We start from the raw sequence: 14,909 nt of genomic DNA, 5'->3' as shown, positions 1-14,909 counted from the left end.
GTGTTTAACCATCTGCCAATATCTCCCCTATTCAGTCTCTGGATTTTCAGCCAGAACCCTTATGCTCTGCAGACCCCCTGCCTCCCAACCCTACCCCAGCCAAGCCTGCTATCATCAAAGTTAGGCTCACTATAACTAGCTTCCACAGAGTCTCTTGAGTTTTCAGATGATGAAGAAGATCTGTCCCTGCAAGAGTATGATCTGGACTGCTGGGGTGGGATTTGTCTTAACAAGCTCCATGAGCTAGGTCTCTTCTTCAGAGCCATTTTCCTTATGCTGCCCTTAGAGGTAATGGAGGCACTTCAGGGTTGTACTTCATCTTCCCTGGTTACAGCAGGTGTCTGAGGTAGGTTGGGTAAGTAGCTAAGTTAAATGACTGCCTTGTCACTGCCAAGACCTTAAAAAAAATACCATATGGCTCAAGTCATCCACTATTCTACATCCCTTTGAAGACAAGGTTGAGAAAACCAACTGTTTCAGAAAGATATGTAAGAGGGAGCTCTAAGGATCTAAATGCTATCTCTACAGTACAATTTGTCTAGGAGAACCTCTTGGGCCTCAAGGTCAACTGGTTTGGCTCTGGTCAGTACAGCTGGACTCTGTCTCTTGAACTACTATGACCTCTCCCAAACTACTGTAATGAAGGGGCTTTGGCTTTATTAATCTCTCAGCCATATCAAGGCATATTTGGAGGGTAATGCTAGTTGGACTAAGCAAAAATAGTGTCAAGGACTAAGATTATAAAGGTACAGAAAAATACATGTCAGTGCTCAAGCCTGCATGCTACTCTCTGTAGCTTATCGATATAGATAAACATGGGAAAAAGAATAGATTGAAAGGGTCTGGAGAAAGATCTAGAAAAGATCTAAAGTTAAGATTATATCCGGGTCACATAATGGAGACAGAATTTACTCTTTCCATTGTAGAATGCCATCAGTGACTGAATAACAGTGTGTGTGGATCCTCTAAAATTCACAGGGAATGTGTTAGACAGCAACAGATGCGTATAAGGAAGAGCTATCTGAGATAATTCATGTTTATTGGAAGCAGAAACACGAAGTCAACAGGAGGAAAACCTACTCACGGTTGATTCATCTTCTTCTTAGTGTGTTACCTCTGGAGCATGCTTGACAGTGTCTCTGCGTGGTCTGTAGGAACGATTAAAATGTGCTGTTTTCTCTGTGAGAAGCAACGCAAAATTGCATCTCTACTTCTTCAGCCGCCTAGCTAATCACAACTACCTTCATAGCTCTGGTGTGTACACATGTCACCCATTCCTGCCCTAGATCTGAGGGCTATTTTTAGTGTGAAGAGTGGTGGTTGACGTGTTGTCCAGTTGTAGAGTCACACTACATCTGTTCATGAAGATGGACAATACTACACATACTATATTTACTCCATACACGTGGAATATCCAGTCATGCTGCACAACTGCTGTTTTTGGAAGATACCTCTTGCTTCCTCAGAATTGAGCTCATACACTTGTTCAACTGCATGGTGCACTTATGTGACACACCTGCTGGAAGCAGTGGCATGAAAAAAATTTGCTCTTCATCTGGATACAATACATGTCATAGAGTCATTGAATGGTTTGGGTTGGAATACACCTTTAAAGATTATATAGTTCTTACCTTCCTCCCATGGCCAGGATCATAATGAGAGATGGCAAAGTTTTTATGGCTGTTGTGGTTTAGTGCCAGTAGGGAGCTAAGCCCCACACAGCCACTCACTAACTCCCCCTCAGTGGAATTGGGGAGAGACTCAGAGAGGTAAAAATGTGAAAACTCAGGGGTTGAAATAAAGAGAGTTGAACAGGTAAAGCAAAAGCTGCAGGTGCAAACAAGGCAAAACATGGAATTAGTTCACTACTTTTGATTGGCAGGGAGGTGTTTAGCCATCTCCAGGAAAGCAGGGCTCCATCACACGTAACAGTTACGTGGGAAGACACTCCAGACCTTCCTCCATTCCTTCTTCTTTCCCACAACTTTTATTGCTGAGCTTAACGTCATGTGGTGTGAGATATTCCTTTGGTTTGCTGGGGTCAGCTGTCCCAGCTGTGTCCCCTTTGAGCTTCTTGTGCACCCCAGCCTACTCATGGATGGGACAGCATGAGAAGCAGAGAAGATCTTGACCCTGTGTAAGCACTGCTCACCAACAGCAAAAACACCAGTGTGTTATCAACACTGTTTTGGTCACAAATCCAAACCAGCATCATAGGAGCTACCATGAAGAAAACTAAATCTATCCCAGTTAAAACCAATATAATGGCAAAAAACTTCACTGATTACGAAGATGAAGACTCATAGCAATTGCTTTTAGCAGTCTAAAACTATTCCTTCATTTTTCTGTAGATCCTTTTAAGTACTCACAAGTCCTCACATAATGCCTCTGTTTGAGAAACAGTTTTGAGTTTCCTATGAATTGTTCCACAAAATTACAAAGTTCTCTCCCGTCTCTACATTAAAGGCTGTCAGCATGACTAAATTGGCTGTAGATGGCTAAAGTAATTCAAGATGGATCTCACCTCCCTATATTGATATTCCTGGTGTTTTAACACGCAAGCTCATTTGCTTTGGTTGACCCAGGAGCTGTGTGATACCTCTTGACAGGTGTCTTCAGTGCCTAACCTGTGCAATCTTGTTTCTTATTAACTAGTAATGGGTGGACTGGCTGCCAGTATTATGCCTCATTAGGTGATGAGTTAACCTTAATGGCCTTGTTATTTGTTGTTGATTCTTAAATGGAGCAAAAACTTAAACTATGTATCGTGTATGACTTCCTGGTAGGATGAGCCTCCTCCTACCACCCGCTCACGGCAAAACAGGTCCAATAATGCAGTTCATAAAGCGAACAAAGACAGCTCGGGCTCAAGGGAGATACTTTATGTAGAAGATGAGATCAGGCTCAGACATCAAGATGCTTGGGGCGATGTATTATTAAATGCTATCTACTGATATGTTACTTTTGAAGAAACTGATTAATGACATCCTGCTTTATTATTCCTTATCTTTTATCTTCACCTTGTTTCCCGATGTAGCTGGCAGTACACGGCACTAACCAAAGACCCGTGGCACTCATTAGATGGCGGCTGCTCCTCACAAGTGCCATCAGGCATGCGATTCCTGTTCACAATTTTGCTAACAATGCTGGTTAACATGTTGCTGTGTTGCTGTTCAAGCAACCTAAACAACATGGTCTTGTCAGTCTTGAACTAACTTATCTTTTACTGATCATTTTCTTTGACACAATCCTCTGATAAGCTGAGAGACAAATACATGACAGACTCTGCAATATATTCCCCGGGCACTAAAATCTTTAGCAGTAACACTGTAGAGGGGTTTCATCTAACGAGTGCTTCTTTTGACCTGTTTTCCATTTCGTTAGAGTGTTGCAGCTGCAGATCTTAAGGCACATTTAAACTAGAAACAAATTCTTGTATAGCCATTCCCCACACCTCGGGAAATTTTCTGTCTTTGTGTGAATGTGGGTGTTTAATACTAGCAACTCAGGACTTAAGATCCTGTTTTTTATTAGCTTTGATGCTGTGATTACAGGAGAGGAGTGATGCCCTCTAAGAGAAAACTAACTAGAGGTGTAGTTTTCTGCTGGGTTAGTGTGCTCATTTATCTCAGCAGAGGTTAATCAGGCACTGGGACACTCTCACTAAAGGCAGCTATAACTATCTTAGTTACTGCTTATGGCATCCAGATGTGGATTTGGTGGGGAAGGAGAAGAAGGGGTGGATTAAGGAAATGAAGCTCCTTGTTAATCCTGGCCAGTCCAGTGGTACCGGTGTCTGTCGTGTAACTGCACAGTCTCTCCTTCACCCTGAGACTATGCCTGGTCCTGGGGGCAACCAAGAGCTCTTGCAAAGGCTATGAAACCCATGAAGGTCAGGGCATAAATAGCAGAGCAGCTACACTCCACAGAGCTGTGAAGGCTGCTGGTATTACCTGAGCTACAGCCAGGATAAAATCAGTTCCAAAACCATCATAAAATCATAGAATCATTTTGCCTGGAAGAGGCTCTTGAGATCATCGAGTCCAACCATAACCTAACTCTAGCACTAAACCATGTCCCTAAGAACCTCATCTATGCAAATACTAAGAGCCACAGAGACTTCAGTCATTAACAGCAGCAAGAACATACTGTGGAGATTATAGCTTCTTTCTGGAGAGCATGTCTGGAAAGGGGATGCTGTGAGGCAAAAGGAAAGCAGAGAGAGAAGGAACTGAGCCACGGTGTCACTGCAGGCAAGAGCATTGGATTCCACACACTTTGCCCAGTGCTTTATCTGGCTCCCACTCATAAAGCTAAGTGGGTGACTAGTTCAGTTAAAGATCACAATACTAGGACACAAACTGTTTTCATTGGCATATCATCATGAGGAATATGGCTCTATTTATTTTGGTGGTGCACAGGAAGCCTGATAATGGTGCTGAACTTAATTGCAATAATATGTTCACTTCCTTTTTAGATCAGGACAATTTGTACACTTCTCTGCACACTTGCAATGGTTTGCTGAAATATAAAGAATGAAAAACTTGAAAGAAAACGTGATAGATGAACTGGGTTTCAAGCCATACTTAACATTACAGATTGCCAGGCACTGCAAGTCCATTCTTCTGCATGTGCTCACCTTAGCTGACCTCAAATGGGAAGAAGACTGATTTAATGAAGTGGAAATGAGTAAGATGCAGCTTTCTTAAAGTGCTATCTCTTTTCTATAATTTTCCAAGTCAGAAGGGTAGGACCTTCAGTCACACCATACACCTTACCAGTCTAAGCTGGGCAAGGGCTTCAAGTCTCTGCCAGTCAATCTCAGAAAAAATGTTTCCCAAAGTCAACCTCCTGGGAGGGAGCTAGCAGAAAAGCTTGTATTTCATACCTTTTTTCGACAAAAGCCTCACCAAAAAAATGACACTGGGAAACGAAACCTTTCAAAGTGCATGTTTGCTTGATTTCAACAGCAGGGAGTGAGGGATTACGCTTTTTTAGCTCCTGCACTTACACGTTTGTGCTCTTTAGTATATGACTAAGAGACATTTAGCGTCTTTTCCTGATCTTCAGTCCACATAGTCACTTGGTTAAGAAGGAAACATAACTTTTGCTCTACTTCTAGCCTGTGGAGTTCTGATGAAATCCTGAAAAACCTTGAGAAAGACCAGACTAGAGCAGAGAGAAAAAAAACCCACTTGACTGTATTACTTTTTCAAAGTCATGATTTTAAAGTAAACCTGTAGGTTTATGAACTATGGCTCATGATTTTTGATGTTGTAAAGCAGTCACAGAAGGCCTCATCAATGGAAATAATGATTGATAGCCAGAATGATCCATGGTTGACACGAAGACGTCTTCAGCACAAGCCATAACTATAGAAAAGTCAAAAAGGCAGAGGGCCTAAAAATTAACACAAAAAAAGTCTAGGTCCTAAGAGTGTAGGAATCTGAACCCAGTTATGGCAGGATCAGCTAGAGCTGGCAATGAATAGCTACCTACTATGACTCCTTGAGTGTTGGCTCTCTCTCCACATTCCCAGTGGAAAAACAGAATATGTCTCTTTTTCATCGTGGGTTTTGTTACCTCATGTTTGTTACAGGATAAGAGCACAAATATGGCAATTACTGCAGAATACTCGCTGTTGCAAGACTTTTGCAATAGGTTTCGCCTACCTTTATTTGCTCAGGTCTTTATTCATACTGAGAAGCACCTTTTTGTGTGAGTATTGGATGTCATGAGAAACGGGTCTCAAAAAACCAGAGATTGACTAGGGAAGGAGGTTGTCTCCATTAAATGTTTTCAACCGTCTTCCAGAACTGATGCATCTAAGCATTTATATTTAATTCTTTAGAAGATATTTGCAGTCTCGCAGTTGTAACAAAAAGATTTGATGTTGGACCTTATGGTGAATTGTGCTGAGGAGCTTATTCAGATTAAAAATCACTGATTTTTGATAAATGATTTTTTTTATCGTAGACCAGCTCCCTGAAAAACGGCTCCCTGCAAAACAGCCAGAACAGGATTAACAGCAAAAATTACAGAAAAATCGACAGAAATTTTTTGATATAATACTGCTACTAAATAATAACCTTAGGAAAACACATTACAGACAGAGTAATAAATATACTTACAGCAGTGAACAGTCCCTGCCACTTAAAGCTGAAAAAGTAAGAGGTTTATTCTTGACATATTACAGCAAGTGTAGGTTTGTGGACAGGTTCACACCCAGATTAAAGAATCCCTACAGATAGCGCTGGGAGAAATACAGCTGCTTAAATCCAAAAGTGTGGTCCTAGCAGCCTCTGATAGCTCTCTGTCATGCCAAGGGAAATCTGCAACCCTTATGCATGCCACAGCATGGAGAGAGCAGGAGGATTAAAACCTTGTTTCCTATTAAATTGAAACAGGCCACTCCTTGCTTGGTGTTTTGTTGCAATTTGCATCTCATTTGGAGACATTTACCTCTTGTGGAAGGCACTGTGTGGGCAGCCTGGGTGCTAAAAAGAGGATTGTGTGTGCCACAGCTGGATTTCAGGGTGTAAAACATCAGGTTCTGGAGCATTTCTTGGGTTAGCTGCTCTCTGGCCCTGATAAGACCGGAACATGCATCTTCTGAGTATATACCTGTTATTTTCTTTTATGTCTCAAAATGATAAAATGATAATCTACAAATATGTAAAACTCTCTGTAGATGATTTCTGTTTTTTTTCTGTGTTTCCTTTAAAATTTGTCTCTCACCCATCCAGCAACTATGGCTGTTACAGAGAAAATTAATGAGGATTCTCTCCATACAACTGGAAAATGCACCTTTCTGCTCAGATGATTAATATTTGAAGGACAACAGTCACTATTCTTTTAAAGCTATTTTAAAGTCTGATTTATTTTTTGTGATGTCTTTACTCTTGCAGAGCAGAGTAAAAACCTGGCTGATGCAGAACACCGTGAACAGTCTGGTACTAGATATAGCATAGTATGTAGCAGATGATGACTCAGAGGAAATCTGTTTGATAAAACCAATCTTACATATGATAGGTTAAAAGTTAGACAAACAGTATAGAAAGACAAATGAGCACTGACAGGAATTAACTGGATGAGAAAACCAAACCAAATATTTTTTTGGTCTTGTGTAAACTTACAATTCCAGTTAATTTCTCTGAGTTTATATAATTATGCGAGAGAAGATTAAGCCAAAGGTACATGGTTCTGCAAATACGCAGGAAAAGATACACTAAAAATTAATGCACTTGTCTAATGCAACAATCAAAATCAGAAGTGTGAAAAGTGTAAATGGAACTTCATTACGGCAATACACTTCCAGTCTTTGTAGCCTCTATCTTTTTAGTTATCATCCAGTTAGGTTTAGATAAGGAATGGAAAGTTTTATCTACCATGAAATTTCAGCTACTTGTGACATGCATTTCAAAAAGTCGAGCTGTCCATCCATTTATTTCTTAGGACTTTCTTCAAGACTGTATTTGAATACTATGGAATTTTCCATGTTTGTATCAATGCATTTATGTATGCTTTCATAGCAGGATGTTGGTAGTGATTGCAGAGCATACATTTCTTAGCTTCCTCAAACATTAATAACTTGTGTTTAATGTGAAAAAGAAAAAAAAATTAGATGAATTAAAAATACTGTGCAGGTTGTTAAACTTCATTAGCATGTTTTAAAACATTAATATTTGTTAACCGTATTATCTAATGTTGACATCTCTTGCAGCAAGTACACTTTTGCCTTTGTGATACAAGCCAGGCAATGCTTTGCTGAAAACTGACGGGCAGACTAAAAAAATACAGCTCTCTCTTCAAATCTCAAGAAAGTATGGAAAAAAATTCACCGAAGACATTACATTACCAAAAGTCAAATTTCAACATTTTAGATTAATTTAAGAGATTTGTTGGTTTGTCATGCCTGCTCTCAAAGATATCCTTGTATCAAGCCCACATGATTGTCTGATTGCCAGCTCTATCTTTTAGAATATCGTGGAGTTTGCTCTTTGGATATTATTTAGAAATGAATAAAAAGGTGCAAGCAAAGTGAAAAAAAAAAAAAAAAAGCCTATTCGTGTGGTCTTGAAAAGAGGCAATATGAGGTCATTTTTCTCCTACTGTTAATTACATGATATACAATTTGAAAATTATAATAGGTCTCACCAATTTTTGGAATGCATCACCATTTACCTAAAATTTACTTCTCTTATAAAACTATTCAATGTACAGATGCATCATTAAATAATATTTTCCTGACACATGCCAACAAATGCAAAACCTTAATTGCTTTAAGGAAAGTTAGCTCTGCAATGAGGGTGTTATTTAAAAATTAGAGATCCTTCTTGCAGTTTCTTTGTTCAGATGCACACACACTTTGTTTCTTTCAACTTCCTTTCACAAAGAACGTTTTTCTTGAATTTTGGGAAATAGCTGTTTCATTATGCAGCCAGGAGAAAGTCTAAGTGAGAGGCAACCCACAGTTTCAGGAGGGATTTTTCAAACCCACCATACATAACAAGACTTCACCATTTTTCCACCCTCGCCCTTGAAACAGTTGTAACACGTGAAAGTGTCAAATCAATCAAGGCTCTAGGCACACATTTAAAAGTCTACTGCATATTTTTGCTTTGCAGGTTTCGAGAACATTTCTTCAAATTCTGAGAAATAAGTGGATCAAGGCCTACAGCATGTGAGGAGTGTAAAATACATCTGTCTTACAGCTTTCAGAAGGCTGCATAAGTTCTAGGAATATCCAGAAGTTTCATGACTAATGATGATACATTTTCAAAATGACATTCAAGTTTCTGTTTCAGCGCTAAAAGGAGATCGTGACTGTTGGATATCAAATCTGGGGAAAAACCACACGCAGTTCTGCCTGCCACAGGATTTTTCTACTTGCCATTAAAAGACATTATTTTTGTAGTGGTGAGAGACAAGATACTGCCTTAGATGAACTCTGCATATGATAAAGTTTCATTTTTCCTGTTGTACCATTGTACAAATGAGTGAACTATTGCAGTTTAGGGGTGGAAAGGGAAATGACCCCTTTCCACAGGTCCTCCCATGGCAGCTCCTTGTCAACTCTGGATCCTTGGTAAAGGTAGGAAGGGCTTCAACGGTTTCATCTTGAAAGGTGAAATGATCTAGGAAGAGAATATTCTAGGAAGAATGCATGCTCTGATGTGGGGACCCCAGTTATCACAAGGATCCATTGGGGACAAGGCACACTGCCTCACAATACTTTATGAAGTATATTGTAGAATGTCTTTAAGTCTTTTACCAGCACTGCCTGGTTGCAACATGACCATTTGGTACCAAAATCAGTCACTAAATTATTTTCATGCCATAGAAACGCCAGGAGCTGGAACTCACGTAAAGCAATGACCATAGCCAACTGCTTTCTAAAATATGCTTAAATGAAAAAAAGGTGTTGGTGAAGGTTTGCTTTTCACCAGTTTCTTTTGTAGTGAGAGAATGTGTCAGGGGAATAGGAGACCTGATAGAACACCAGGCTGCAGTACAGCCAACATTTATGAAGAAGGTACTGTAAACACTAAGTTAAATGGTATTTGGGATATATGCGGAAAACATTCTTTACTCCACCCATCAAAGACATGTCCCTTTGGAGAGAAAAAGAATATAAAATTCCTTGAAGCAAAGAGGAGTAGATTAATGTCTCCGTAGCACAGTGCAGGACAGCTTGGGTTTCCTGCTCCAAAGGTTGTTTATAACATCATCAATCTATGAATTGTTATTATCTCTCCAGATCTTGCCTCTTCTAAGTACCAGCTATTTATTTTATACTAAACTGTAACGAATTAAAATCCTGGCATATTTCTTAGAACAGAATCGACTCTTAATGTTCATTGGAAGTAATCTGGGAACACAGAACATGTTTTTGTCCAAGAAAGTGCCCTAAATGTGCTTGTGCCAAACAGGAATGTGGATCTGACCCTTTTACTCAAGAAAAGCATTCAGTGAAGGCTTTCCATATTGTTGGCAAAAGCTGTCTTTAACTGTGATTGTGACTTGTGGCTGGGGAAGGTCTTGGACATTACATGTGAGAATGGTGCAAGTAGCTCTGGATGTGAGTACTGCCTGTGCAAACATCTAACCACATTGCCAAAGGTCTCTGTCTCTGCCCCTTGCTCAGGAGCATCACAGATCTAGATATCCCATCCCTGGAGACATCCAAGGCCAGGCTGAATGGGGGTCTGAGCAACCCGATCTGGGTGAAGATGCATTTCTCATTGCAGGGGGGTTGGACTAGATGAGATTTGAAGGTCCCTTCCAACCCAAACCATTCTACGACTCTATGATCTGTATGTTCAACAGTGTGTATACGCCATGTGTTATTACTTTCATCTGTACCACATCTCCTTAGTTTGCAAATGTCTTTTGTGGCTTTGTCAAACAACCTATCCAAGCCAAAACAACATCCACTCATCCGAGTTGCTCACTGAAGAAGAAAGTTTGGTTTGTCAAGATCAGTTCATGAAGAAGCCATGCTGGTATTTTATACTCTACTGATTACAAAATGACAGGTAAACAATTTGTTCCATTATCTTCCCAGATATCTAAATTAAGCTTATTGACCTTTAGTTCCCTGGGTGCTTGTAGGTGAGATACATGAGGGCTAATTTTTACCTCATTACATAACTTTTTTCCTCGTGTGAGTGACTGAGAAATCAGTTTCTGTGTTATGAGTTAGGATGAAAGGGAACAGATTTCTTGACACGTTACTCTTAGTAAATGGGCTTTTTTTCAGAGTGGGGTGTGACAAATCTACCCATTTCCTTAATGATAGCAACGCTGGACTAGTTATTACGTTATCATCATTCTTACTTGGATCTGTGCTAACTATTTAAGAATGCGATAAGTCATGTTCCAGAGCTCACATCTATGACCTGGCATTGCTTCATTTACTGGTAGAGATGTACCCAAATGAGAGGGCAGTATACCATAGAGGGAAAAGGTAATGGGAGATGAACAAGAAAAACCCAAACCAAATAATAAGCACTTTGAATTGTGAAACCAGGCTTTTAACTTAATGCTCATCTTTTATACTAGAAGAAAGGCCACTGAAATGAATGAGTCAGAAATGTATGTTGAAATTGCCACCGAAATGAAGGATTCAGAAGCGTGTGCTAAAATTATTCTGTGCCAAAGACTCTGGGACTTGGAATTTTTAATTATGACAGCAGCTTCCTTGCTAAACGAGGACTGGAATGTGAAATCTTTGTAAGCGGAGACTAAAATAATTTTTAGTCCCACTGTTGACTGCACAGAACAACATTTGCTTCCCAAAGGTCACAGAAGTGAGCATTGCATGTTCTTTATGCTAATGGTCATGCTTTCTGAAAGACAGTCTGAAGAAAATTGTATTTGCCTGACTATTTTTTTTTTTTGCCTAGGAAACCTTCAGTTTCTCACATGAACTGTTTCTGCTTATGCTGATAAAGAATCAGGCTTCCTTCAAGACCAAATGCTGATAAAGTCACAAAGTTGGTGGAAGTTAAGTAAGAGAACTGTATTTCATGGTAATAAGAAAGAAGAGAAATTACAATGGATTGGCCCATGAAGAAGTAGTAATTTAATGATTGATACAGCAAAAGCAGATATTAAAGAAATGATTTGATATTAAAAGCAAAGTTTCCAAATGCAGTGACCATTCCCCTTGGCTATCTATTTTTGTGAATTAAGCCCTTTTCTCATACAGTTCTTTTCCATTAAAGGGCAGGTTTAGTCACCTGTATGTATGCTAAGTGTAACCTTATAGTATAAGCAGAATCACTAATTTAAATGAAATAAACTTTTTTTTTTTACCTTTAAATACAAATTTGCACTTTGCAATAGAATGTATGTCAGCAAAAGATACAGATTCTAAACCAGAATAGTTCTATTGCAAACTGTGCTGCTCTCCTAATTCCTTTTGAGACCTACATATATCAGGTAATCTTATTTATCTTCTCATTCTTTTAACAGTACAATAGTTTGAATGTTGGTCAAGAAAACAGTAATTCTATGACCAAGGACCATCCATCTATACTAAGAACATATGAAACATATGGAACCACAGAACTTTAAACAATGCTCCTTAGATAACATTTTGGGAAAAGAAAGGTGTGAGAAGCTAACCATTAACTATATCTGGTACCCAAATCACAAATTTCAGTTAAGATCTCCACTATGTTCTAGACAATTATATGAATAGAATATATACACTCTCCTACAGCTTTTTCTCATGTGAATTACTGAACTGAAGTCAGTCCTTCTGTATATGTGGGAGAGGCAGGGTGAAATATATTTTTATGGAAGGAGGCACTAAGGAGATGTATGTCCAGGAAGGGAAAAGTTGAGCCTGTTATTTTATTTCAGTTTTGCATTGTCAGGAAGCAGGGCAGCGAACTTGACGAAGCTATGGGTAAATCCAGGAGCCTTTGTCAAGGCAGTTGGAATAAACATCTTCAAACTTTCAAAGCTTGGCTGAAAATGAATCAAAACACAAAATTAATCATAAATGAGAACCTGCAGCATTTCCTTTCGGCACTATTTTTAATCAAAATTTCTTTTCTCTGTAAGTTTTTCCTCTTTGTTGCCATTTACTCCACAGCAGCATCCAAAACCTTTGACCACACATACAAAATTCTTAGCTCTTTCGAGGAGGTTTCTCACTGAAATTGCAAGGTGTTTCGCAGCTTTCTTCCTTTGTACTACAGCTTATGCTGAGAATTAGGTTAATTACATAACAGAAGTTAGACTTGAAGTTAAGTTTGGCATTATGAGAGCCAGCCCATATGTTTTTATTTTGTTAGAATTCTCAAAACTCAGATTTTCTCCTTGCTCTTGTCAAGTGTGTTGCTACCGCTACCGGATCAGCCTCCATTGTTCAAAGGAGGAAGAAGAGAAAAAGATAAATATTTTCCTTCCTTCCATGTAATTTCCTAGATTCAAGGACAAGACTTGCCTCTTCTGGCTATGGAAAAGCATATAAACTTCAGCTAGAAAAATGGAGCTCAGATTTCTGTGCTACCATTGGTATAAACATATCGCTGACCTCACCTGCAGTCAATGCATCTTCTTATACTAGGAGCTACTAAGGAGAGTTTCCATATGGAGACCCAGACATTGCATCTTTAATGAAGGTATCTAGGCCGTATGAATATCTTGATCCATGAAGTGGAGAGTATCTGCATCCCATTGTACACCAACCACTGTCTAACATTTGCCCACCTTTCTCAGAGACTCCTCCTTTGGTTTCACTCCACAAGTCATCCCACCTAGGTAAAGCACCTAGTGTGGGCCTGTAATAGTGCTTTTGGCCCTGTATTTGAACAAATAATTTCACAGCCTTGCCATTTGCATAAATTAATTGGTATTTTTTTAAAGTATCAATTTTACCCAACTCACAATCAAAACGTTTAAAACTTACTGCATAATCTGTTCTCACAAGCATGAGGACAATCACCACAGGGTTCTCCTTTTTTATAGGGTGTCTTCATTGAACTTCGTAGATTTCCCCTGAAACATCAACATTACCAACATAAGCTATAAAGTCACTATAACGTATCTGAGAATAAAACTTAATCATATGGATGCATACATATATTTATTTACACTCAGTCTTTGGTTATACATCAAAGAATTTTTATATGTGTGTTGGGTTTATCTAGGAAGGTTTTGGTAGTGGAGTGGGGCAGGAATTTTCAGGGGTGGCTTCTGTGAGAAGACACCAGAAGCTGCCCCTATTTCAGACAGAGCCAGTGGCAGCTGGCTCCAGGTCAGACCCACTGCAGTCCAAACCTGAGCCAATAAATCTGCGATGGTGGTAGCACCTCTGTGATAACATATTTAAGAAAGTGCTGCGGAACAGCAACCAGAAGAGAGGAGTGAGAATACGGGAGAGAAACACCTCTGCAGAAACCAAGGTCAGTGAAGAAGAAGATGCTCTAGGTGCTGCAGCAGAGATTCTCCTGCAGCTCATGGTGAGGCCAGCCATCCCCCTGTAGCCATGGAGATCCATGGTGGAGCAGAGATCCACCTGCAGCCAGTGAGGACTCCACACCAGAGAGCTGGATGTGCCCAAAGAAGGTTGAGTCCCTGAGGAGACCCTGCACTGGATCAGGCTCTTGGCAGGACCTGTGACCTTATGGGAGGCCCATGCTGGAGCAGTCTGCTCCTGAAAGACTGGACCCCCTGGGAAGGACCCACCCTGGAGCAGTTTGTGAAGAACTGCAGCCTGTGGGAAGGACCCACATGGAAGTTCATTAACGATTGTCTCCTGTCGGTGGGACCCCACACTGGTGCAGGAGATGAACTGATGATGAGATGAACATGAGATGAACTGACCGCAATCCCCATTCCCCATCCTCCTGTGCTGCCCGGGGGGAGGAGACAGAGAATTTGTGAGTAAAATTGAGCTTGGGAAGAAGGGAGGGGTGGGCAGAAGGTGTTTTTAGACTTGCTTCTATTTCTCATTATCCTACTCTGTTTGATTGGCAAGAAATTAATTTCCCCAAGTTGAGTCTGTTTTGCTCGTGACAGTAATTGGTGAGTGATTTCCCTGTCCTTCTCATGACCCGTGAGGTTTTTTCCATATTTTTTGTCCTGTTGAGGAGGGGGAGTGATAGAGCAACTTGGTGGGCTACTGGTGGTCAGCCAAGGTCAACCCACCACAATATATGGCAATGTTAATGAGAAAATAAATTTCAGGCAGTTTATGAAATCATCATTCTGCCTTAAAATTCCCGCTAAAATTTTTGGTGTTAATTATAGTCTTCACTCTACTGTACATATTGATATGCCTTTCTGAACCAAGATTTCAAGTAGAATGTGCAAAATATTTATTTGTTATTATTATGAAAATGAGGGTTTTAGGCAAATGAAATTTAATCTGAAAATCAGTGTCACTCTTA

General features: G+C 39.9%; 1 protein-coding gene across 1 annotated transcript in view; it reads right to left on the bottom strand.

Moving 5' to 3' along the window:
* The window catches only part of LOC135987200 (cysteine-rich venom protein pseudechetoxin-like), a 54,173-nt gene that overhangs the window by 31,907 nt on the left and 7,357 nt on the right, over positions 1–14,909 (bottom strand). Inside the window, 1 exon segment of the mRNA XM_065631951.1 lies at positions 13,427–13,515. Within this exon segment, the coding sequence (XP_065488023.1) occupies positions 13,427–13,515 (89 nt within the window).

This window comes from Caloenas nicobarica, chromosome 3, assembly GCF_036013445.1.
Source record: "Caloenas nicobarica isolate bCalNic1 chromosome 3, bCalNic1.hap1, whole genome shotgun sequence".
Lineage (NCBI taxonomy): Eukaryota > Metazoa > Chordata > Aves > Columbiformes > Columbidae > Caloenas > Caloenas nicobarica.
The sequence above is the reverse complement of the archived record's forward strand: the minus strand, read 5'-3'. Positions and strand labels throughout refer to the sequence as shown.